The 26,066-nt window shown below is 41.5% G+C and overlaps 1 protein-coding gene, 1 long non-coding RNA gene and 1 other non-coding gene across 8 annotated transcripts; 1 reads left to right on the plus strand and 2 right to left on the minus strand.

Annotated features, from left to right (window-relative positions):
* Positions 1–69: 69 nt before the first annotated feature.
* On the plus strand, positions 70–20,638 carry LOC116037413 (homer protein homolog 3-like). 6 transcript variants are annotated; one of them, XM_031281306.2, is made up of 11 exons: positions 70–2,023; positions 2,213–2,261; positions 7,096–7,252; positions 8,952–9,083; positions 9,315–9,419; positions 10,346–10,354; positions 10,833–10,966; positions 13,986–14,142; positions 17,949–18,056; positions 18,850–18,930; positions 19,045–20,620. In XM_031281306.2, the coding sequence occupies exons 2-11, from the start codon at positions 2,239–2,241 to the stop codon at positions 19,228–19,230; spliced, it is 1,092 nt and encodes a 363-aa protein (XP_031137166.1). In that variant the 5' UTR covers positions 70–2,023; positions 2,213–2,238; the 3' UTR covers positions 19,231–20,620. The 6 variants fall into 6 exon arrangements, with proteins under 6 accessions (XP_031137166.1, XP_031137169.1, XP_035860830.1 ...); XM_031281309.2 differs by having other exon boundaries at positions 10,854–10,966; XM_036004937.1 differs by lacking the exon at positions 18,850–18,930 and having other exon boundaries at positions 19,045–20,638.
* On the minus strand, positions 10,478–18,628 carry LOC118495796. The gene is made up of 3 exons (XR_004898233.1): positions 18,437–18,628; positions 10,565–10,571; positions 10,478–10,488 (listed from the first exon to the last, which is right to left on the minus strand). It is a non-coding gene; the product is annotated as an uncharacterized LOC118495796 (long non-coding RNA).
* A 3,720-nt stretch (positions 20,639–24,358) lies between the features above and the next one.
* Positions 24,359–24,432, minus strand: trnan-guu. The gene has a single exon. It is a non-coding gene; the product is annotated as a tRNA-Asn (tRNA).
* Positions 24,433–26,066: the final 1,634 nt, after the last annotated feature.

Below are 26,066 nucleotides of genomic sequence, written 5' to 3' on the forward strand. Positions count from 1 at the left end.
TACTATGACAAGTCAAAATGTCTGCTGTGAAAAAGGTCCCTTGAGGCTTGCTTCTAAAGGGAGACAATCCCCATAGACCCCCATGTTAAAATGCCCAACTTTACAGCAGAAATAAACATGTTGACGACGGGCACAGAAAACGGTTTTGGTCTCTATAGCTAAGTTCCCCGTTGGGGACAACTGTGGGGGCCAGGGTGATTTTTATTTTTTATTTTTATATCTCACCCCTGTAAATTATATTAAGGCTTAAAGTTCTGCATAATTAAGGGCGTTCCACTTCGAGTGACAAGTGCCCCCAGTCACAAGAGGGCAAGCATAGATAGTCAAAGTCCCTCCCCTTCCACAGGACCTCATGGGAGCTTATTTCGTTAAAAGAAATATGTACGGTAGTGAACAGGGTATTTTTTTTAACCCGTTTGAATTGAGCCATAAATTACACGTTTGTCAATTTAAAAGATCATGTTGTGAATCTAGAAAGTCCCAGTTTATCGTAGTACCACTTTGTTTTGCGTGAAACCGCTCTGTGAACTGCGGTCTCTCGAAATACACGTCCCCTTGCTTGCTGCTTGGCTTGCTAGCTATCTAACTTAGCTATGTCCACACATGAAATGCTATCTTAACCTAATGTGATATGTCCAGTGTCTTTTTATCGGTCGGGAAGCAAAAGAACAAGCAAGATCCGTTGCTTGTGTGAGTAACATTACGTACGAAACACACAGGCATCGTCACAACTTTGGAGTGAGTCTACACTTCCAACAGTTTTCCAACACGTACAAACTTGACTAAAATAAGGTCCATGGTGGTCCACCGCAAGGGGAGGTAGGATGTATAATAATGTGAACTGGGTACGGTGCCGCCGCTCAGCCATCAAGCCAATTTTTCTGGATAAGATCACCATTACTAACTAGATGCACCTGTTCGTTGACATATTTTAAGTTAAACTATATAAATTCGTATCCATTTCTTTAAAAAAAGAAAACATTCGAATTATACCAAATGTCCACCCCATCCCCTATAGTAGTCTGTGCATGTCCAGTGACTAGAGGGTAACTTGAGTTGGATGTTTTCCTCTTCTATATTTTTGCTATGAACATATTTGTTTGGCTTATTGCTGTTTTAGAAATGGTTGCTGTTAGTAGTGATATAATTATGCTCACAAAGATTCTCCTGTTAATGATCTTGGAAAATTAAAGTTTTCTTCTTTTTTGCTATTTCAACTTGACTTCACAGTTGTATTTCTGTTTTTTTTTTTTTTCAATTATGTTGCAGATGGATTGGCAGACTGCCACATTTGTAAGCATGTAAGGCTCTCTTAGATCAGAACTACTTGCAGTTATAAATAAAAACACATTGTGTTACAGCTGTAGTTATATATGGGCTGTAGTATGATTCTTAAGAAGTCTATTTAGGTCAAGACTTTTCCTTCGGGACGCCTTAAAACTGCGGCAAGCAGACCTATAAGATCCAGTTTGCAGTATGCACAAATGCAGGCTCATTGGCTGCAGGCAGGTTGACACAGTTCGCTGCCTCATGCAGCTGTAGCGGGGGCTCGGAGCATGTAGAGCCGGAAGGTGCTACTCTACTGTCCGACTGTTGAGTGCGTGCCGCCGACTGAACGAAGAGCTGGAAACTAGAGACAGGAGAGCGGAGAAATCTGGCCACCGGGACGAGGTCAGAAAGAGAAAAGGAAAGCTGCTTCATCTTTTCTGGTGGAGGATGGACACACGCCGGACCGCGGTCACTTCAGTCACCGAGGTCAGCAGCTCTGCCTCCGCCGGGTTGTGACTCTCCGGGCTCCGCGGAGGTGTTCGGTGGACGCCGCTGGCCAGGACAGCACAGGACGGTACGGACACTTTGCGGGCTGCAGCAAACTGTGTGCACCACCTTGCAGTGAAACATCCCCCCCCCTGGAGAATAAAGCATCTGGTAGCTCCGACTGAAAGAAAGAGCAGACTGGTACAGCGACAGCAGCGAGGAATTATTGATAGATAGGCTACAAGGGTTTACTGTACACCAAAATGGGGTAAGTGCGGCTGGGTTGCCGAGCTTTAATTAGGCTCCAAATGAAAATTGAGAGTAAAGAGTTTGTTATTGAATCTGCGGAACCATCTCCTTTTTTAATTATTTTTTTTTTCTGTTCACATTTGGACCGTGAACAAGTTGGTGGGTTAATGGATACACTGCTTCAACTCTCTCCTCTCTTTTTTTGTAGAAAAGAAGTCTCAGTCACCTTTTAAGATGTTTCCTCACCACAGAGAAAGGTAAGAACATTTCTGAGCCTGAGTGTGTCAACATTTACCAACTTGTTACATGACATTTACCAATATGACATTTGATTTCTTGTGCTTGCCAACCACTCCACATAACCCTTAAATAAGAAAGCGTTCTTGATTTAAGAACAAGGGGAAAAGCGCCTTAACTTGAAGACAGTTAAATAGTAATAATTTAAAATGATTGTACTTCTGAAACACTGTTTTAGGAAACTTGCATCAAATGATTTTTTTCTGTGCAGTGAGTGTGGAGCAATGTTGTGGTTTCTTTTCAACCCTTGTACTAACACATATTTAGCAGGGACACTTCAGATTTGATGAATCTGTTAAATGAAGGCGATATTCTGTAATGTTCTTCCTCCATGTGCCCCCCCCCAGAGTCTTCATATTATTTGATCTATAATTCTTAGTAATGACTCTGTTTAGGATACTTTTATTGCAATGGTAACTAAGAAAGGACCAAGGAGCGATCGCATTAGTGTATGAAACTGCTTTTTTCATTACAATTGATTTAAAAACTTCTGTCTGATGTGAGTATTAATCTGCTCTAGGACAGCTGTGAACTGCCACAGACGGTTGTGTTGTCAGATGTTTTTGCACTGCTGTCTTTTAGATGGATTATTCAAAGAACATATAGGTGCCCTTCCTTCCTTCCTCCATTCCCGGAGGATTGGTGCTAAAGTAAAGTAGCAGCCTTGCATTTATTTAGAAATCTGTCTTCCTAATGTTTAACATCTGTATAAAAGATTTAGATCAGATGAGTGGGTGACAAGAGAAACCCAGTAAAGCAGATTGTGGATACTGTGGATTGTGGTAGGAATTAGTGGGGTTATTTATTATGAGGTGCAGGCCCGACCCCCATCCCATCACTATCAGGCTTTGTTGTGCTTAGAGACCCCCGTTGAGCCCTGAAGGCCACATCCATCTGCCCAGGATGAAGGTCGAGTGACTGACCATCCTTGAGAAGTGCGAGGGCCGACCAGTCAACAGAATACACTCAGACACTGTTTTTTTCTTCTTTTTTTAACACCACCAGAGTGTTGCAACAACGATTTTCACACACAGGAAGGAGCAAGTGTTGACAGACACACACACACACACACACACACACACACACACACACACACACACACACACACACACACTTGCAGCTAAATGTTCTAAAATGATTAACTCCACCATGGGAGGTTGCAGGTTTGATTTCTGGTCGGTTAGGATTAGCAGTGAAGCTCAACATGTAGCTCTGGTGCATCTCATCGGATGCCAGCAGAGCACAGACACCAAACCTTGGCAGTAATAGGATAAAAGAAGAAGAAGAAGGCATACTTTTATTAATCCCCCCAAGGGAAAATTACATTTTACACTCTGTTGTTGCACACAGGCCTGAAATACATACACATGCCCAGGATATACAGTATACATATATATACATGCACTAATGGAGAGATGTCAGAGTGAGGGGGGGCTGTCCATGGACCGGTGCCGCCGAGCAGTTGGGGGTTTCTGTGCCTTGCTCAAGGGCACTGCCAAGAGGTGAACTGGCACCTCTCCAGCAGTCAGTCCAAACTCCCTACTTGGTACTTAGCGGGACTTGAACCCGGCGACCCTCTGGTTCCCAAGCCAAGTCCCTACGGACTGGGCTACTACCATAACTTTGCTGTGGAGCCTTTTTCCACTGCTCTTTGGGACCACTGGAGGTAGTGGGTGATGTCTTATTGTGCATCTTATTTGTTGTTCCGTGTCACAAGTGTTGTCTCATTGGAAGTAATATGGGCTGCCATAAACATGTGAGGGATGGTTCAGTGCAAAGTTCAGCGATGTAGTGATAAATATAGTTATGGATGTTGTATATAGCTATGACTTGACTATGACTGTGAAGATTTGCTGTTCTTCTTGGTCTTGGTATGATAAACTATCTTTAGGGTTTGGATGGTTGCTCGGACAAGAAGCAATTTGCAGACGTCACCTTTCCTGCTTTAGGAAACTTTGATCAGCATTTCTCACTATCTTCTCACATTTTATGGACCAACCAATAAATGGAGTAAATAGTCAGCAGAATAATTGTTGATGAAACTTAAGTGTTAGTTCTAGCCCTAAATATATCATATTATTTATAAAATTATTATAATACAAAACGAACAGCTTACATATAATGTCCCAGGAGAAAAAAATAACCCCTGATGATGTCATCGGGTTATTTTGAGTTGGGCTTCAAATATTTGACAGAAAACCTACTTTATAAACTGGGGTCATGGAGTTTAAAAGATGAGGGCATTTAACAAGAAGGCTTGGTCAAATGAATTATGCTGTTGAATTGCATTATGGGAATTGTAGGATCCTATATATTTGAAGCTTTATTCATACTAGGGAGTAAACGTCAAGGTATTTCGACCTATGTTGCTTCAAATCTGATCATTCTTGTTTTAAACCGACCCTCAACTTCATGTGACTGCAAAGGAGCGCTCCTTTAAAATAGTTCAGGTGGCTTTACTGCTTCCTTGTTTTTTTTCTTCAAATATGAATATAAAGTTTAATTTAGTGTATCAGTAGAAAGCCAGAGCACAAATAATCTCAATCCCGGCTCCAAACAATACTCAGCCCAGTGTCCTGTCCCAGTCAGACCTCGGATCAGTGTATCAGTGGTTGACAGAATGGAGGATTACTGTGAGATGAGAAGGAGAATTATAGCGCGGGTTAATATCAGTCTGACGTAGGTCAGCTGTCGAAATGCCCCTGTTCACATCAACACCTTTTCAGTGTGTCCTTAAAACGCAGTGTATGTACAAGTCCATATTATGTTTCTTTTTATGATGGTCTGCTACTACGCTGAGAAACACACAAAGACCATTATTGGATTTGTGTGTCACTAATGGGGTCAGATAAAAATGTACAATGACTGGCCAAAATAATACAGTTCTATTGGGAACAGCCGCTGCAACTTACAATACTACTACAGAAAAGGTGTCCTGTTTTTTTTTTTTTACCATTTTGTATTTTAACTTGGCACCTCTTTTAGGAAACAGTGTGAGATGCAAAAATGAATGAGTGATGAACAGCAGCATCTTGACATGTTACTTTTATTCAGTATTATTGTCTGTACCAAAAACACATCAGCAGTGGGTTTATAATTTGTCTCCCATAGTTTAAATACATTTCAGAGAGAAGACCGTGAACACCCCAGTACTGAAATATCTCAACAACTGTTAGATGTGGTGCCATGAAATTTGGCATGGGCAATTATGGTCCTCATAGGATGTATCCTGCTGACTTTCCTGATCCCCTGACTTTGCCTCTAGCGCCACCAGCAGGTGAAAATGTGTTGAATACTTTGGCTTATAATAAATAATAATAATCTTTATTTATAGAGCACTTTTTTAAGTGCTCAACAAAACAGCAAAAAATAAAACAGACCAGCCATTAAAACATCAGCTTTTTTTAAACAAAAGAGATTTAAAAAAAACTATTTGGTGTATAAAAACCTGTACAGTGTAGGTAAGAATAGGAAAAACATTTTGTTTAAAGAAATAAAAGACTGTTCAATGGAGGTTTAAGCTCAAATAAAATCAGGAAAGGCTCTTCGATAAAAATATGTTTTAAGAAGGGACTTAAAGGTGCACTATGAGTTCCTGCATGACGTCACTGCTGTTGACGTTCCAAGTAAATACGAAACCTCCCCCCATGTTTCCGTTACTGTCATGACTAACTGACTAACTGTCACTAACCCCCACCCCCTCCCCCAACCATCTTGTCGGTGATTGGCTGGAACGTGGTTTGTTGTATTTTGGTGCACAGCCTGTGCCCCTAGTGTTTGTTTGACGTTTACGACCCCTGTGTAGTCTCCCGAGACCGGGCTTTTTTACAGTGTGTTCAGGGGGCAGGCAGCTAGCGGATCAAGGGGAGATGCCTACGATTTGAGACAAAAATGAAATCGCGCTGAAACCATGCCAAGACCTCTGCCTGAGGATCTCAAAGTACGTACCGGTGTGTACGGTACCAGGAGGTCAGAGGCCAGAGTTATGACCTAATACCTGCCTATCAGCCTCAGCTATAATGTGTGTTCTAAAGTTAAGTTCTAATTAGCAAATGTTAAATGTATGCTGCTTTAATTTATATCAAAGTGTGGTTAAACACAGTGCTGTAAATGTCCAGCTGAAGAGGAACAAGGGAGTTAAAAAGAGAGAAAGACCTTTAGCAGTCTTGCTTATTCATACCACATGACTGTGGCTAGACTTTCTCCCAACACTAGGGACTTTGTTGCTTTGACATATTTACCTCGTATCCAGGATACATCTCTGCAAATACTGGCAGGAGCAGAGCAGAGGGTGGAGGGTGAACGACTCGGGAGAGGGTTCAGAGCGTTTTAGTCAACATCATTTGCCAGCTAAGTGACAGCCCTGTATGGTGAATGACGCAGGGAAAAGTGTGGGAGAAAGCCAAAGGATGGTTTCTGGCATCTGTCCCTGGATGGCATAGAGAGAGATGGAAACTACTATTTTTAAAATAATGAAACTTCTCTTTTTATACAAAAAGAGACACAATTTGAACAGAGCTGTATGATAATGGGTTTTAAACGAGGACGATTTAAATGTTTTGATGCCCAAATCATAAGCAAACAAATTGTAGTCCATGCAAAGATTTTTTTTGTCTTGTCTTTAGGATTTTAGAATGTCCAGAACTCCCTGCTCTTCACTCAAAGTTAACTACATTATATTCAGTTGCTTCTAAACCGTTGCTAATAAACCTGAAGTGTGTGAAAGGGTTTGCTTTTTGACATTTCCTTATACAGAAACAATTTTCTCACCATCCCCTCTGCTTCTTCCTCCAGGGAGCAGCCGATCTTCTGCTCCCGGGCCCATGTTTTCCAGATCGACCCTACCACCAAGAGGAACTGGATCCCCGCCAGCAAACATGCCGTCACCGTGTCCTTCTTCTATGATGCCAACCGCAACGTTTACCGCATCATCAGCGTGGGTGGGACCAAGGTAAGGGGGAGAAAAATGGTTATAATAGTGATAATGTGGACGGTCAATCATAGAAACATAGAAAAAAGATATAATGTATAAAAAATAAACATATAGTTCCAGCAGATTTGATATCTAGAGCTCTCTAATGTGAACCGTGTATGATTCAAACACCCAATTTCTGAGGGATTTTCTCAAAGTATTTATTCTGTTTATTGCAGTGAAGATGATGGCCTTGGCAACAAAGAGGCTATTCAGTAACTTGGAACAAAGACCGCGGGCCAAACAAAACACCCTCACAATAATTTTCCTTTTCACCCGCCATCGTCCTACCAGAAGATCAGTGAGGTTAAAAAAATATATGTAGAGAATAAAAAACACAGTGGGTGTCAACAAATCAGCAGCCAGAGTGTCTTTCTTGCATCCTGTGGATTTAGATTATGAGGAAGAGTCCACATCAGTCGCTGGGATGAAGGGGGGGGGTGGGGGTCGGGGAGAGGGAGGGTCAGTCTGATCTCTTCTTATCACCTCTGGTCTGACCCACATTTCTGCCTCCCAGAAGGCTGTGCGGGGTGGCAGTTGGTCGGTCAGCAGCCCAATCCTGCCAGGACTGGTGTCTGGCTCCACAGTAATCTTCACTGCTGTCGCCACCTTCCAACATGTTATGTCAAACATGTCAGCGCAAAAATGGAGACTGTAGAGTTCATGTAATCATTTGTTGGAGAGAGAGCAAGGCAGAAAAGTGTCGTCCTAAGCTGCCACTGCCCTGCAACTCTGGGATTTTAAATCAGGTCCTGTATTGTAAGGCTAGAGATGACGTAAAAGGGTTTATAAATAGGTCCGCTCTAATCATTTTTTCCTCATGTGCTCAGGGGGAGCGAGGTGGCTTCGAGACTGAGGTGATGAACCTGGTGGATGTGCTGCGTTTGTGTATCTTTGCTGCCGTTCTTCTCTTTGTCAGGAATGTGAATGTGTTAAATTGGCCTCTGCTCAGAATTGACTTCCTGAACAATAAGAGCTTGTGACATGGCAGAGTGACATGGCATCAGTCTTTGATCATGTTCAGAAGAACAAACATGTCTCGACTGAGGAAGCACTTGAAAATAGCTAATTGACAGGAATCCCAGAGGAAAGTCAATGCTTCAGAAATGTTACAGTAAGCACAGATGTTTCCCTGTGTTAAAGGATAAATCCACCGTGTGAGAGTTACAAAATAATTAGTTTGAAAACGATATTTAAATGTTGCTGTATTTACAATAAAGCAACATTTAAGGCAATTCCATCAATGAATTATTTGTCTGATGCCTCAGTGGCTTCAACATTGAGTTTTTCTTTTTCCGAATCTCTCTTTTGTGAGTTCCCCAAATTTTTGGGTTAGGGGTTAATTCATTTCAATAATAAACCGCTAGAGTACCCCTTGCATCTGTATTTGCTTTTGCACCTTTTATTGTTTTTCAGCACAAGAATAGGAAAATATCATAAAAAAATGGACAATTTGTACAGAAGTGCTATACGGTGCTATAGGGTCTGGAATGACAAAAAGCAAAGTATAGACAAGGCCTAGAGTTATGAAACATTATTTAAATGTCATTTTAAGTGCTTTGTTTCGTCTGGATTCTTAGATCTGCTGCTGGCCTATATCTCCCTGAACCTTCTGTGTTGTTCACTGCTGTAGACCCACCTGAATGGACGATCATCTTTGTTGTCTCTGCATCTGCAGGCAATCATCAACTGCACCGTAACACCCAGCATGACGTTTACCAAGACGTCCCAGAAGTTCGGTCAGTGGGCGGACAGCAGGGCCAACACTGTGTACGGGCTTGGTTTTGCTACCGAGCAACAGCTGCACCAGGTAAACTAACCCAAAGCCTATGGAGCTCAAAGCACTGATAAATACTTCAGGCGATCTTCTTTTGTTTATCAAAACTTCCCAATCATTGCACATTTGCAGAGGCTAATGAGTGCTGCATTATGAATGTTTCATTACCTGAACCTGTTTAGTATGTGGTGCCATTTCTGCCAAAATTAAGTCGAGATGCTTACTGTCTATGTGTCAATGTCTACTTGTCCCCCTTTTTAAAAGTTCTCCGAGAAGTTTAAGGAGGTGAAAGATGCAGCTCGTCTGGCACGAGAAAAGTCGCAGGACAAAGAACTGGCGAACACGGCGCTAAGCATCGCTGCTCCTCAGGTGAGGAAAAACAACGTGAACGTGAAAGTAGAGCAAGCCTCTGCAGGTAGATAGGCAGAAAGTGTAGACGTGAGAACGGTGTCATGATCCACCCTCAGCGATGCATTTCTTTGTCATTTTTAGGATTGAGGAGAGAGACACAGTGAGCACTGGTCAAAGTTCGATGAATGCACCTCTGTTACTTTGCAGCAGTTCAGCTATTAGACAGGGCCACTGTTACTAATTCAAAGGCGGGATGGAGGGAGTGAGAAAAGAAAGGTAGAAGAAAGATGAGCTAGGTCACTTGTCTCGGAGGGAGGAGAAAGTGAGGAAAACTAGGACAATGGTAAAATGATCCCGTGGCGCTCAGCGGTGCAACACATCCAGGGGCGTAGCACAAAATTCTGGGCCCTGTAGAAAGGCATTTTCAATGGGCCCCTCCCCGTATCCACAGCTATTCATTCTAGCATCTTTTTGGACCCTTCTCACATGAGGGCCCTGGTTACTCAGTCCCCTTTTTCCCCCCAGTCCGACGCCCCTGAACACATCCACTGCTACTGAGAAGCCTCTGACTCACACACCGTAATGATGGAAATGTAGTCGGCTCAGTGCTTTTTTGATCAATAGAGAATAACTGCCCATCAGTAACATCTGCTTGGCCATGAGGCACATGCCCATTTCCTTTATAATTCTATGGTTGAACCGATTCCAAGTGATGTCTCTCGCTCCACGTCTTTATCGACTTAATGAACACATTGGAGAAGCTCCAGACAAATGCCAACTGCGTCAATTAATTGTGCTTGATTCTTGCTAAGTAGCGCTGAGCTTCTTGACTGCTTGTGGTTGTGATATTTTTTTGGAAAGGTCATTATGTACGGTGAGTTTTGTGATGACATGTTTCTTTGTCTGTTTTTGTTTTTTCTCCACCTGATGGATTTCCTCTGTAGTTCTCACAGGTGAGTCTATTGTTGTTGTTTAATCTTCCTACTCCTGAAAAGAAGTATTTGTTGACACCACACAAAGCAGAAACTGACAAAAAAAAATAACAAATATGTGTGCCAATACGCTCTGAAAATCTTTCTTTTCCTTTCTGTCTGTCCCTGAGTTTTGGATTGAATTCATACCTGATGGGCGGATAGCTCTTATTTTATCAGACCGAAACAGACACTATAACTATCTCAATAATACAGCTCACATTACCATAAGTCCATCAGGAGACAAAAAAAGTAGTTCTGCTGTATAGCTTTACTTTATTTGTGTGTGTTTTTAATTTAAACATTGAGCAATCTTTATTGGACTTTGATGTGAATGAGATTTTTAAGATGTCAACGCAGTGTTGGTGAAAGAAGCCACCCCTCTCTGTATAATCCGTTGGGTGTTGCAGTGCTGCGTGTGTTATTATCAGTAGAATCCATTTACTGATGTGTTTCTCAGGACCTCTCGGATGAACTCCAGTCTCCACCGGTGATGTGTGTGAACGGACCCGAGGACAAGCTGTTCCGCAGCCAGAGCGCGGACATCACGCTGTCTTCTGAAAAGGAGCGCATTAAAAAGATGCTCTCTGAAGGGTAATTGAGTTATGTGCGCGCACATCACACCAGAGTGGAAACTGTAAGAGACCAAAAACACTCCCTTCTCTTTTTTCTGAGTCCGATCTGTTCAAACACATAAGTACTGCGATAAGAAACCCTTTGTGTAATGCTAATGTTTTGTGTAGGTGTTGAGAATCGGGTTTCAATTTGGAGATTATGACTTCTTTAAAAATCTTGCATTGTGATTTAAAAGAAAATTAAAAGAAAATTTCAAGGCAAGGTTATCTCTCACTTTATCCAGTGCTCACAAACGTGTATGGAACTAAGCTTGTATTTTGATTTTTGTGGCCATGGAAACATATTTTGGCAAACAAAAAGAAAAATCTTAGCACGAGGCTCACTAAAACCACTCACTAAAATGTTTCCGGAGCCTTCAGCCACATCTTATGGCCTTCATCAGTGGATGGAGTTGTCATGGGGATGGTTCAGTTACAACGTGGAATAGACCTAGGGTACAAAACTCCTGCGACCCGTACATACAATCTAACGTCGCTGAGCAAACGGGGACAGGGAACAACGTCATATACTCTCATCTCATTAATCTAAAATGCATGTTTGATGCTTTCATATGTCAACGCTTTTACTAATGTTAGGTTGGAGACCTAATTTATCTGTCGGGCCACAGACTAAAGATTATGACACCACCCAAACTAGCAGTCCGTCATACCGGCGGTGACATGTTGCTGTTCCTAACATTAGATCTAGTTTATCAAAGACGCTAGCAAAGCAATACAGGACAGAAAATAAGCACCACAGAAACATCAGATAGGTCAGACCCCCATGTGTCTAACTATATAACTTTAAATGTTACAGTTACGGCTAAAAAAAAATGACAACAGAAATAAACAAGTGTGCTGCTTTCACATATCTACCCAATTCAAATCAATCATTAAAATAGTTAAACATTTTGGGGAAATGCGCTTATTCCCTTCCTTGCTGACGATACGATAACGATATCACTCATGTCTTTACGGTAAATATGAAGCTACAGTCAAATAAAGGTTAGCGAAGCTTAGCATAAAGACGGCGGCAGCTAACTGTTAGCCTAGCTCTGTTCAAAGGTAACAAAAACCGCCTGCCAGCACCTCTAGAGCTCACTTATTAACAATAACATCAACATCTTGTTTGTTTAATCATACAAAAAATTAAGTATAAAAAAGACAATTTGTAGTTTTACAGAGCTGCTGATTTTGTTACCTTTGGACAAAGCTTTTATGCTAATGTTTATGTTCGACTAAGCTAACTGTCTCCTGGCTTCAGCTTTATATTAAAGGCAGGGTTGGTAACTATTTCCAATATACACTTTTTTTAAATATTGTGTGAAATGGACAGCAATAAATAACTTCTGGGCTCTTAATTAGGAGCGAAAAAAGATCCGTCATCTGTAGCTGCTATAATCCTGTAAAAACGGCCACCAATCACTGCCTTGTGGCCCGCTTGGAAAGAACCAATGAAATGCCTCCTTGCCCCGCTGCACGTACTCTACCCCTCCCGTGTCTTGCGTGTACGAGCCTGAGTAGTAGAACAGTAGTCATGTTTGTTTTAAACATTCAGTATGATATCTGTTTGCTTGCGAGTGAGTGAGACGTGAAGCCCTGAGGAGATGCTACTTTCAAATCTTGCTAGCTTTTTAACATTACCAGCCCTGCCTTTTAAAAGGAAGAACATGAGAGCGGTATTGATCTTCTCATCTAGTTCTTGGCATGAAAGAAAATAAGTCTATTTCCCAAAACGTCAACCAATGCCTTTAAAGACAGGCAATACATTCACATCAGAGGTCATACTGCCACATCTCCACTATAATGGGAATAAAGTATTTTATTCCAGTTATTTAGAAAACTGTAAATCATAATGTTGAGACAGTGTGATTTCTTATCAAGTTAGTCAGAATAATGAGGACTTCTTGGGACATTTACAGCATTTATTATAGTCATCTTAACGGATTAATCATCCTTGTGATGGTGCTGGCATTTAGTTCGGACAATATATTATTTTGTAATTCCAACATCAGCTAAATGACATGAGGTTGCTACAGATTTCATTTGATCGATACTATTGATCGTGCTTGAGCAGGGAATCGATTACATTTAACATCCACTTTCCCATCAGAGTTCACTGAGTATTAACATGGTTTTCAGTTTCGAGGGTTAATTACAGTTTGATGTCATTCACTGTTGTTAAGCTTTCTTGGAAGTGAAGAGGCCATTCTTTAGTTGACTCATACATGCATACATCAAACCAAGCTTGTAAACATCTCTTCATTCAGTCGGTTTGAGCCACCCACAATGCTTTTATGTCCTACAGTCCAATTATTAGGACAGAAAGCTGCTCCTTAATGGTTACCATGGGAAACTGTTGCCATGGGGCAGCCTCAAGCTTTCTGGATGTAGAGGGACATAACAAAGGCGAAGGATGAAGAGAGAATCTGACTGATCTCAACAACAATAACATTCAATCATTTCAAATGTCTGTTTATGTAAACTAAACAATCAAATAGCTAATTTGTGAGTGTATGCAATGAACGTATCATATATTGGGACTAAATCCATTGTAAATGCAGTCCCAAAAAGGATTCAGATTTAAGCTACAAGTGCACTCCGGGCATTTCAATGAGTACATCTTTGCTTTGTTATAAGACCTGTGAAATGACCTTCAGTCTGGCCAGTAGGTGTGCTGCTGCAGGCTGCAGTCCTTGGTATAGCCTTTTATAAGCTGTTATAGTGGCTTGCTCCTTGTGTTAACCAGGCCAACAGTTTTTCATCATGTTCCAAACTCCTGGCAGCAGTAAAAAATGTTACTACACAGCCAGCTGTAGTATTTAGTAAACATTTGTCTCAGTATTGCAGTGTTTTACACAGGACTCTGTTTTCAGCGGTTGGCTTATAATATGTATAATAATGATGTGCCATATAAGCCATATTTTCATAAGGTTTATACATACAGTATGAAATGTATCACGTAATATGTTTTACAGTTTTTGGTTTGTGTTTTTCAGGTCTATCTGTGAGATGAACCTGGAAGCCGAGTTCTTCTCTCTGCAGGACAGCAACACCAAACTGGTGGCAGCTTTGCATGAGGCTAATGCTAACGTGGAGCAGTGGAAGAAACAGCTGACAGCATATCAGGAGGAGACGGACAGACTCAGAGAGCAGGTGAGTCTCTACCGCATTCAGTCTGACACTCGGGGACAGAGGGCACTCTGAAGATGCTCTGTTTAAGTGCGCTTACCTTAAAGGTGCTCTAGGTAGGATTGTGAAGATCCAGGACTTAGCAAAAGAAATTTGAACATCGACAACTTCTCAGACCCCCCCCCCCCCCCTTTCTGCTAAATCCCAAACGGTCTCCTAAGCCCCTCCCCCCACATGGGAGAATGAATGTGTGTGCATGAGCAGTGATTGACACGCAGTTAGAGACCCCCCCCCCCCCCCCCCCATCTGAACAGGGAGCTGTGGATTTTTGCAAATCGCACTACAGGCTGTAGATGGTTCCAGAGGAGCCGGATTTTTATTTAAATGACCTGCTTCATGTAGTTCTACTGGAACATAGGGTCAGTTTCAGCAAATATGACAGAAAGTTAGTTTTATAAGTCTTACCTACTGCATATTTAAACACAGAGTAACAAAAGCAAAAAATCAGCCCACACACCAGTGTGTCTGTAGCTTAATGTCAGCCATCTCCAAAATGGCAAATCTAGCAAATAATGGCAGTGAAATTACTCAGCACAACACATTTTAATGTTCAGAAGCCTTCATTAGTAGGTCAAACTCTCTCAAGGTTGTACTACCGGAGTGTGGACATGAAGTGTGTTGCTGCCTTCACATCATCCTCATGCAGGTCAAACTCTTTTTCACTTAGGGCCACACTGGAAAATGAGAATCACACCAAGGGCCAGACATGAATTGTTCATTGACATGCTTTTATTTAATTGAAAAATGTACATATCTTTGACTGTATTCTTGCATGTCTCATATATAGCTTTCTCACTTACAGTTTGGTTTAGCCCTAAAAAAGTCAGCAAAACCGTTCCTAAGCCATCATAGAGTTTAGCAAATCAAGTAAAACAATGATTACATTTCTAAAAGTATGCTACCATACAGCCGACTCACAACAACCTGTTTTACAGCCAGAATATGCAAAGTTTCAAAGTCGGCAAATCTGTAAAATTCTGCTTTGACTAACTACAGTTTGAAAGCGGGCCAAAATGTATTGTGAACCTAAATTGATATGCGGGCCGGATGAAAATTTGCGAGGGGCCGGACATGTGTGCCTTAATACGTAATACCGTGATATTTTCGGAGACGACTATAGTACTGTGAAAATTTGCAACCCTAAACGAATTAGAAGACCCGGGTCCTTCGAGTACTTCTAGATACCAAAGACATCCAGCTCATGTGAACTGCAAACAATAAATAATAAACCCTGCCTCCTATCCAGTGCATGCTGGCCAGGATAAGCGGTTTATATGAATGAATGGATGGTTAATGGATGGATGGATTAACTGTTACATGAAAAGGGAAAGTTGACCTCAAACTCTACGGCTCCATATTAATGCATTGTGAATTGTCATGAGACCTCTTTACAGTGTTCCTGGTGCCTGAGGTGAGTGTTGAAACAAATCTGTTTAAAGACAAAACACTACTAGATAAAGTTAAATCAGGCCAGAAAAAAAACAAAAAAACCCTTCATGCATTATTGAGTCATACACTGAAAAGTAGTTGTTCTCTCTTGTGGCTTCATGTGCAGCCAAGTCGTTCTGTAGTAACCTGCAGGCCAGAGGCTGATGGCCATGTCACACCTAATTATCAATGCTGCAGCAGACACTCAGACTATTGCTGAAGTAAAAAGCCTTGCTCAAACAAGAGCAAGGTAAGGCTGCCGGGACTCGGTTGCTTTCAGTAATGGCCGAGTCGCACGTCTTTCTCTGCTGAGAGAGCCCATGCTGGTTTTGATTGGCTTGTCACTTCATTTCCTCGGTTTGAAAGCACTTGTTCAGAGAAAAAAGAAGAAAAAAAAGGACAAGTTAGTCAGGCCGGTAACACACTTCATCATCTTTGATGTGACCTGTGCTGCAGGCGCTTTCCCCCCAAAGCTTTAATCAACTTTTTCCCTGCCGGTTGAACCGGTTCACCACGCACACAGCACTTGTCACATTTCCTCCACAAGGGAGTTCGGTCTAAATACCCGAGCCTCAGGAGGGCTTTACAAGTGAAAAGTGGTGGAAGAAGTATTCAGATCCTTTACTTCTTACTAAGTAAAAGTACCAAAACCACACTGTACAAATACTCTGTTGCAAGTAAAGGTCCTCCATTGAAAATTATATCTAAGTAAAGGTATGTAAGTATCATCCAGCGGTGTAGTCTACGTGATACGCATGTATACGCAGTATACCCACTAAGAAAGCTCCAGGATTTCCATATACCCACTTAAAAATGCCCAATGACACGCAACAACATACTTTCCATTATATTTTTGATATATTTAGAATTGTCATCTGTGTTTTTTTTTATCTTTGCATAGGCTAAATAAAGGTATTTCCACAGTAAATTGGTTTATAAAAAAATCTGAATGCAGGAAATGAAGTCTTTGATGCTCAAAATTTCCCTGGTGGAGGGCACCCAGACCCCCCAATATGATATGCCCCTAAAATGCAGCAGAGTAGAACTAAAAAGTAGTATGAAAAGAAAAGACTCAAGTAAAGTACAAGTACCTCATATTTGTACTTAAGTACATCTTGAACATATTGAATGTTGAAGTACAGTACTTGAGTTAATGTACTTAGCTACATTCCACCACTGCACTTGAATTACCTCTCAGGTTCCAGTGGATGCAGATGCCTCTGCCCCTCCCTTTCCTCACTCATCAATAAAGGGCTTTTCACATTTGCTGGTATCTGAATCCTCTGGGAGCGACTTCGCCTCAGGCTGACAATTACAAACCTTTCTGATTCAATGCGTTAATACCTTGATCCCTTTCCATTATAGCTCAGCTTTACAGTATCGATCACTACTCTTTTAATTCTCCACCACTCGTCTGGTATTTCAACAAGAAACCGTTTGCGTCATCAAATGAGTTCAGACAAGTGTGAACCCTGTCTGTGTCAGTCTCCTTCGGACCGAGCTCGTTCCCTCTATCTGAGGAAGGGGGACCAGGTGGCTGAAAATGGTTCACGTCTCTGGGGTGGTGTGCGAGAGAGAGGGGTTTGTAGGACAGCAATATCCTACTTTCAATGCCCCAGTTAGGAGAAAATGAAAAATCACCAGAGGGAGCTGGCATCCACTCGGTTCTCTTTTTCTTTTTTTTCTTTCTACCGCTCCTCCTCGTCTCAACCATACATGGTTTATAATAATCCAGTTTGTCTCTGTCAGACGCAGGGGCATTTTAGAGGTTGCCCTTCTGTTTAGTTTTTTTATCTGATTCACCCGGCCCAGATGACAAAGCAGAGAGGATTTCACTCCTGCTCACCTGATAATGGTGACACGACTCGCTCATTGGCCTGTTGATGAATCCTAGTTGAAGTTGTAGCACGTTAGAACTTGTAGATACAGTTATTAAAAATAACTGAAAGCATGTGAGGCTGAGAACTTTCACCAATAACCTGAAGCAGAGCTCTTCAACAGGGAGTCCGGGACCCCCTGGGGGGTCCTCAGAGTTACTGCAGGGTGGAGGCCAGCAAGTTATTGTTAATTTTTCGCACTACAGGCTGTAGGTGGTGCCAGAGGAGCCAGATTTTTTTATTTTGTATTACCTGCTTCATGTAGTTCTACTGGAACATAGGGTCAGTTTCAGCAAATATGACAGAAAGTTAGTTTTATAAGTCTACTGCACCTTTTAAGAAAAGCGAGAAAAAGTGAGTATCGAAAGTTTTTGCAAAATTCAATCCGATTGGATGAGCTAATAGTAAGAGGTAAACTGAAGCCATGTCCCACATGCTGACCATGATTTTGTTGTGTGTTGTAAGGTGGCTGAGTTAGAAGCCCACGGAGGCCACGGCCCCAGTGAGCGGCTGAAGGATGAGCTGACCCAGTCCCTGGAGGAGCTGGAGGCCCTGCTCAAGGCCAAAGATGAGGTTGGTGCTTATTCAGGGCTTTTTCTTCATAGAGGAATCTTTGGCGCTCCCGAAAGAGGTTTTAGCCAGCACCAAAAGGAAAATCAGTGTGTTTAATAGCACTTTACCAAACAACCTTCGAAAAGCAGAGCCTAAACTTGAATAGTGGCGCTTATCTCCGTTTTACCGTCCAGATTCTGGTTGTGTTGAACTCTCCAGGGGATTTTAACGGTGGTATTTAAATATTTTTTATATTATATTTTTGAAGCAGTTTTGTTGATAGGTGTTTCACTTACTCAAGCACAGTCAACATGTTTGTAGCCTATATCTAATTGTCAGAAATAACAGGCAAGTGCATATAGATTTCGGTCAAATAAGTAACACCGACTGGTTTACTGAACGCGGACCTATCATGCTTACTGTCATGCGTAGTCACCCCCCAAAGGCCCATTCTGAGTCAGGAAAAACCCTGTTATTGTTCCATTATTAAATGCCATTGTTGAATACCTGATTCTGATTCGTCAATTACGGCATTCTACGGTCTGATATTTGTAAATAACAGCCTGCTGCTATGGACGCAATTCTGATCAAACACTCTGGAGGAGCATTTTTAAATCAAAACATTATTTTTAGGTCAATATTTAGTCAAATTATTGATTTCTGGGGCGCCCTGATAGCTCTCCTGATTGAGCGTGCACCCCTAATGGGCAAAGGCTCAGTCCTTACTGCAGTGGCCCAGGGTTAATGTTCATCACAGGAGTTGATGAAAGATTCAGCTACTCAAAATCAAGCGTGCATTTTAAATCTTTTCCAGGAAATCCACATTTTGCAAAGCAAGAAAGTAGAGTACCACGAGATGGAACACGACAGGGATGAGGCCATTCACAGATTACGGGTAGGAGTGAGATGATTACGACGTGGTCTGCTTTCATAAATTGTGCACACATTTGTTGAGCACTAGTGAAATAACCAGTAGTGGAATTGACCACAGCCTCCTCTTTTTCTGTAGGAGACAGAGATGCGTAATGCAGAGTTGGAGCGTCGCATCCAGAACACAGAGCAGAACCTGAATAACTCTCTGGAGGATCGGGATCGCATGGACTCTGAAGTCCAGAGGGCCATCGAAATTCTGGACATCAAGATCTTTGACCTTAATGATCTTCGCCAGAGCCTGGTTAAACTCATCGACAAATAATCCAACCCAAGAAAGAGAGATGGAACAGATGGGGGGGTGGGGGGGGTAAAAAGATGGAGCTGGACCGGTCCTCTTCAAGCACAAGAAGCATCTTCTCGGCTGCAGGGAGGGTGCTCCATGTCTGTGTTGCAGCAGTGGCTGTGCTGTACTCTGCAACACACTGCAGGTGTTGGCCTAAAGCAACAGCACATACATTGTTTTGCTTGTCCAGTCTAATGTAACGCTTCATGTTGCTTTCAAGGGGTAACACTTAATGCAATAAAAACCAACTTTAAGGTAAGTATTTAACATGGCTAGACATTTCATATTGAGAATTGGTGCTTGTAGTTTTTCACAAGTATGACTTTTTGTACACCAAATGGCGATGCAGTGTCAATATGAATGATAAGAGGCCTTTATTTTTCTCCTTTTCAACTCGACAGGTTATTTAAACATCTTTACAACGAAATGAGACCGTGAAGTGAATGCAAATAAAAAAAGAGCACAAGACAAAATGACTTCTAAGAGATTTGCCTATTAAACAGCCTGCATACAATATAATTGTTACTGAATTAACAGATGGCAAAGTTCCATTTGTGCAGAGATAAACGTGTGTATGGTCTCGTTAGTTCCCCGTGCATAAAGTAGCAGAGTGGTTCCAGTTGGTGCTTTTTTCCCCATAGGAATAAGCAATGAAACAGATTAAAGGTCAGTAAAAAAAAGTGCGCTAATAGTGTTTTATATTTAGGTAAGGCATGGTTACACAGCTTCCCCTTGAACATTAGATCTGAATATTGACACCAAAGATCGAATGTTAAGAGCAGAGTCGTCGATAAGGTCTTTCAGCAACGTGGCTGTTATCACATCTTCATTATAGCTCGTAAGAAACCTTTAAACCTAAGATATGTGACAGTAACTTGTAAGTAGATATGACATAATAAGTAATTACATTTAGGGTAAATAAGTATTTTCCACATTGATATAAATCAATAATGCTACAGCTATGAAGTAAACACAAGAAATAAGTAATCACTTATTATTACAGATAAGTTTAACTGGTCCCGTCTGAATAATCGTCTTGTGCATCATCTCTTTACAAACCACTGACTTAGTAATGTATCTACGCATTCAAGGAAATTTAAGACATTTTCTGCCTTCTGTCATATTTCAGCACGTTACCTTTAGCTGTGGACAACATGGCACACGCCTTGAGAGTGGAGCTGTACTGTATGAAATGTGAATTTATTTAAAAGCAATGTCTACTTCACACAGACTGTATTGTTTGACATAGTCCATAATGGTATGTTTGCATTATTCTGTCAAGCCTTACTGTTGATAGTTATGCCAGCTGTGTCTCAAACTTTGAGCTGTTGTCATGACAGTTTGGAAATAAAAGCAAAGAATAACATCACTCGGTCATTTTAATGTACTTCTTTCTTGTGTTAACAGTTTTTTTTCCCGCAGGAACTTCAGAGGAAGGTAAAAACTGTAAGTAAGAAAAACAATCTATTAATCAATCTTGCTTGTCAAAAATGTTTTATTGACAATATTGATTGTTGGTTCTACTTCAGCTTCTTCTTGTGTCTGAGGTGATTGGTGTGTCAGCACTTTTTTATTTTTTTAATTAACCTTTATTTGACCAGGTAGGCCGTTGAGAACAGGTTCTCATTTGCAACGGCGACCTGGCCAAGAAAAGCGTAGGCGTGCAAACAACAAATAGTTTCACATTCAATACAGTACAAGAACACAGAATACAAAATACTACATAAAGTGCAGAATAAGTGGGCATTACAAATGCCGGCACGTAGTGAGGTGTAAGTAAGTAGATGGATGTGCAATATACATGAACAGAGAGTCTATAACAATGCTGAGATGGTGTAAAGAGTCAATAAACAGTTAGTCTGGTGGTCTAGTTAGTGAAGTAGATCAGTTGTAACATAATGTATATGAATCGACAGTCTAGATAAATGCTGAAGTGTAGTGGAGAATCAAAATACAGTTAGTGCAAGTTGCGGCCTATTAAGTGATGTAGATCAGTAATAACACAGTAAGCAGTAATATGAATGCTGAATGTAGAGAAGAGACAATATACAGTTAGTGCAAATAGTGGTATCGGTAGTGATGAAGATCAGTAATAACACAGTATACAAGAATAGACAAGACTATATAAATGCTGAAATGTAGTAAAGAGTCAAAGTATATACAGTTCGTGCAGATTGTGGACTAGATAGGGAAGTAGATCAGTAGATTGGCAAAAAATTGTGTGGCAACAAAGGTGGGAAGAAAATAACAGTTGAGCATACAAGGGCAGATGAAAAGTGCAAAATAGACAGAGATAATGGGGTAAGGGTGTGCAAAAACAGTGGTAAAAGACAGGGAGCAGTTAGCACATACAGTAGCCGCTTTCCGACCAAGTAGTTACAGGAACGTAGTTATAGGAAAAGTCTACTTCTAAACAGATCTACTAACTACTCTCCCCCAAAACCGTTTTTTCCATTTGCATTCACACTGGCCAAGTGGCCATAGGGACTATAGGAGTGGTAAGGGAGTGACGCAAGCACGGCAACAATCTTTATAGCATTAAAATCAGAAAACAAATACACCAAAGAAAGTATGAACTAAATACTAAGTCTAATGTATATAGCATATTTGTCATAATTTAAACAAGTCTCCCGAAGAGAAACAGGTATCTCTCTCTCCCCCGCCTCTGCCTGCTGCGCTGTGTGTGTGTGTGTGTGAGTGTGTGTGTGAGAGAGTGAGAGACGGCCGGCCAGCCACAGGACACGCTTGTGGAGTTTAACTCCGAAAAGACAGTTAACCACAGGTTCCCGTTAATCTTAGGATGGACATGTATTGTGATATTTAAACAAACGAACCGTCAACAGCGAAATAAAAGCCTCTTATTTACGAGAGCGGTCTGAGAGACCTCCAGCTCACAGCGGGGTCTCTGAGCATGACTGGCCGAGCGACAAGCTAGCGGCCGGGGCAGGCTCCTGCTGGCTGTCGCCTCACTTCATGGAGCGTCTCAACTCCGAAAACTTTGAAGCAAATTGTCAATTCGGCATCAATTTTCGTAAGACTGCCTATATTCGAAATCTAAACAGTTAATTTCTCACCTAAAACGTTGTCCGAAGTGAAATTAGTGATGAATAAGATGGCGAAAATTGAGGCGGCCTCTACCTCACCCAGTAAGAGCGTTCGCCCCATGTTGGCTGAGTCCTGCAGCGGCGCGGGTTTGAATCCGACCTGCTGCCCTTTGCTGTATGTCATCCCCCATCTCTCTCTCTCTCTCTCTCTCCCCCTTTCATGTCTATCCACTGTCTCTATGTAATAAAGGGAAAAGCCCCAAAAAATAATCTTAAAAAAAAAGATGGCGAAAATTGTTAAAATTGTCCCGTTGTTGATCTGTCTGTACCGGAAACCCGACCCTCGTTGACCTAGGTTCATATGCTGAAAAGAGAAAAGACCCTGCCCTGAAGTAGGAACTGAAAGAGTTACAGGAACTGCGGCCAGAGGGACTTAAAAATCCCCAAAAAAGGGTTCTAGGAATTTTATGTTCTAGGAACTGCAAAAATCCCTCCGGTCGGAAAGCGGCTAGTGATCAGACAGGAGCACAGACAGACGTACTTTGAAGGTAGTTAGTGGGATAAGGGTTTTGAGTTTCAGGGTTTTTTGTAGTTCATTCCATTAATTTGCAGCTGAGAACTGGAAGGAGTGGCGGCCAAAAGAGGTGTAGGCTTTTGGAGTGACCAAGGAGATGTAACTGCTTGAGCGAAGGCTGCGGGTGGGTAAAGCTATTGTGACCAGTGAGCGTAGGTACTTCTTCTTGCAGCAGTTGACAGCAGGGGGGATGTAAAGGAGCACAGCACCTGAACATGAGAGGAGCAAACTATCCATCAAGATCAAAATAAACATCGTCATCCTGTCACTCTCACCTACAAACGTTTCAACATCTACATCTCGGTGTGGGGAAGTGTCACTGACACAGCCAATTTGTGTGACATCCTGTTGTGTTCTTTAACCCCTCCAATGTAGCACAAGTAGACTTTATATTTCACAGTTACTGTTTTCCGTCAGATCGTTTATAGATCTCGACGCACTTGAAGGCAGCTCCATTTCACAGAGAAAGAGAGAGAGAGAGAAAAGAGACCAGCGAGACAGCCGTTTACCAGCAAAGATGAGACACTGCTGATCAGGCAGGATACCCTGAAACAGAACAGTTGTGTATTAGTACTTGTGCCAGACATGGAAAGTCATTTAACCCTTACAGCTGCCAATCACACTGCATCCCTACCGTCGATGGAGTAAGTATATGTGGATGGCAGTGTAGAATAAATAGGCTACTTCAGATGTCAGCTGATAGCATGTATTTTAGTGTACAACATAACTCCACATGCTCGTCTTCTCTCACTGCTCTTATATAAAAAATACATATAATATTATCCTTAATATCTGTGATAATTGAATGACCGTCAAGGAACCCCTACATGTTATTTGATGTGATAAGTTTAAGGCTATGTTTATCGATGTATATATTACAAACTCTAATAAGCCTACCACACGTAAATACCAGCCAACAGGCTGGTTTTAAAAAAATCATCATTGCAGCTCTCATAAAGTAGGGGGTCATGCACTAGGCCAAATACACCACACACAGCTAGGTGCAAGACAAACTGGACACACACACACACACACACAGATTATGGGTAAAATAATACATCATTAATGAGGAAAATATTAATTACATACTCTAAAATGTGAACATAGCAGAGAGCAGAGCCGCCGTGTGTCCCCATAACAGAGATGAGTGGCGCCAAGGTGCGCGTTTAAAAACAGCAACAGCACTGATGACAGACTGATATTAAATCTCTGTCATGTTTTACACATCTTGATAAAACGAACTTGATAAACCCAGTACTGTGCTTCAGAAAGGAAACAAGTTCAGCCAGTTTCTTTATCTGGTCCGCTGACACATCTGTACAGATGGAGGAGGGTCGGTGTGTAGATCGCAGACGTGACATGTTGTATTGGCGGTGACGATCTGCTGTGTACGATACACAGTCATACGACTCAAAATTCCTCAAGACTGTAAAAAAAGACGAAAAATATTGTATTAAAAAAAACAAAAAAAAAAAAATGAAAATCATGTCGTCCCTGGGTGGGCTCGAACCACCAACCTTTCGGTTAACAGCCGAACGCGCTAACCGATTGCGCCACAGAGACAACCATGTCTGAGAAAAAGGCATAAACAATTATGAAATAGTATACCCTACATATTGTGTACCGCACATAGACAGCACATAAGGAACCGCCATCCATACTTGCCAGCAATCACGTTAATCAACATTACAATAGCGCCCCCTTGTGGCAGCTCGGATACTCAAATTGCATGCATTTCTCTTTTCCACCAGCTAGCTAGCTACGTGGCTAATCATTGGCGAAATAAAAATGTAATTAAAAGAGATAGCTACATACGCGACATTACAAGATAGAAGCTAACAATCAGCGAGAAAATGGGGGTACAGGGTAAATATCGTTAACGTTTCATGTGACTTAACCTTAAACGGTGAACTTTTTAGACTGTCGATAAATAGCAGTTTCGGTTCGCTCTGTTAGTTTCGTTTACGCGCTACTACAAGCTAACAATTTATAATGGTGCTAAGTACTTAACGCCAGCTAGCGAGTTAAATTATAAGTTAACTTAAATGCAGCCTACAAATACACATAAATAAACCAAATGAACAGGATGGAGATAGATTCTACCCGACATAATAAAAAAAAAAAAAACTGTTTCTAACAGTTGCGTGACCAGAGACGTAACAAACCCCGGGTAAATATTGGAGATGTATTTGAAAGATGGAGACAGCTTAGAGCCCAAAAGGACGGAGTTTGCTAATTTCCTCCTGAACAGGTAGTTAAGCATTAGCTTCAGGCTAATTTATCACGGCTACAAGGGACAGGCATTTTATGTCATTTCAACATTCGTGTACTCACACTGAAGAGAGTTGCTAGAGTACCCGAGTTGGTTACTCCGCAAAAACAATTGAGACACAGCCAGTAAAGTGATCCCGACTGGTCCTGCCTAACGCCGCTATGCTAACCCTGCTAATTGCTAACGTTACCGGAGGACTCACCTTAAACGTAAAGTTAACAGTGACATTAGCATTGGCACGAGGAAAGGTGTTCAGAGAAATATAACATCAGTTAAACTGCATAAACCGCTTTAATAGCTATCGCGAACACATAACTAACGTAATAACAATTTAAGATAAAACTCACTTTTAATGGAACGTTAAAATGGTTGGAGCCGTGCCCGTGAAGAAAATAGTAATTGATCACGTGTTTGATTGGGAAATGTGCATCCCTCCCTCACGCTGTAACTATATTTCATCAAACAAATAGTATGTATATGTAACTTGCCTCTTAACGTTACTTTAATTACATACTCTTTGATACTATTATATCAGGTTACATAACGTTATACTGTATATGGAACTGATACCTGATAGCACCCAGCCAGTGTCATCCTGGTCGGAGCCAACAGATGACACTGTGGTACAGAAGAAGCTAAAGCATGATTTTAGTCTGTGATAACAAGATGAGATATAACTTTATTTATCCCTTGGGTAATACATAGCATATATATTTATATATTTCAGACCAGCCTTTTTCAGCCACTGGTAGACTGTTAATATTCTATTTTACAGTGTATGGTCGGTACATGCCATGCAGCACCCAGCCGGTTGTCATCCTGGTCTCAGCCACCAGATGGCACTGTGGTACAGAAGAAGCAACAGCATGATTTCTTGCCTCGGGAGACAAGGATTCGAATCCCGGTCATCCCTATCGAGCAGCTC

Source organism: Sander lucioperca, chromosome 9 (genome assembly GCF_008315115.2).
Source record: "Sander lucioperca isolate FBNREF2018 chromosome 9, SLUC_FBN_1.2, whole genome shotgun sequence".
In the NCBI taxonomy this organism is placed as follows: domain Eukaryota; kingdom Metazoa; phylum Chordata; class Actinopteri; order Perciformes; family Percidae; genus Sander; species Sander lucioperca.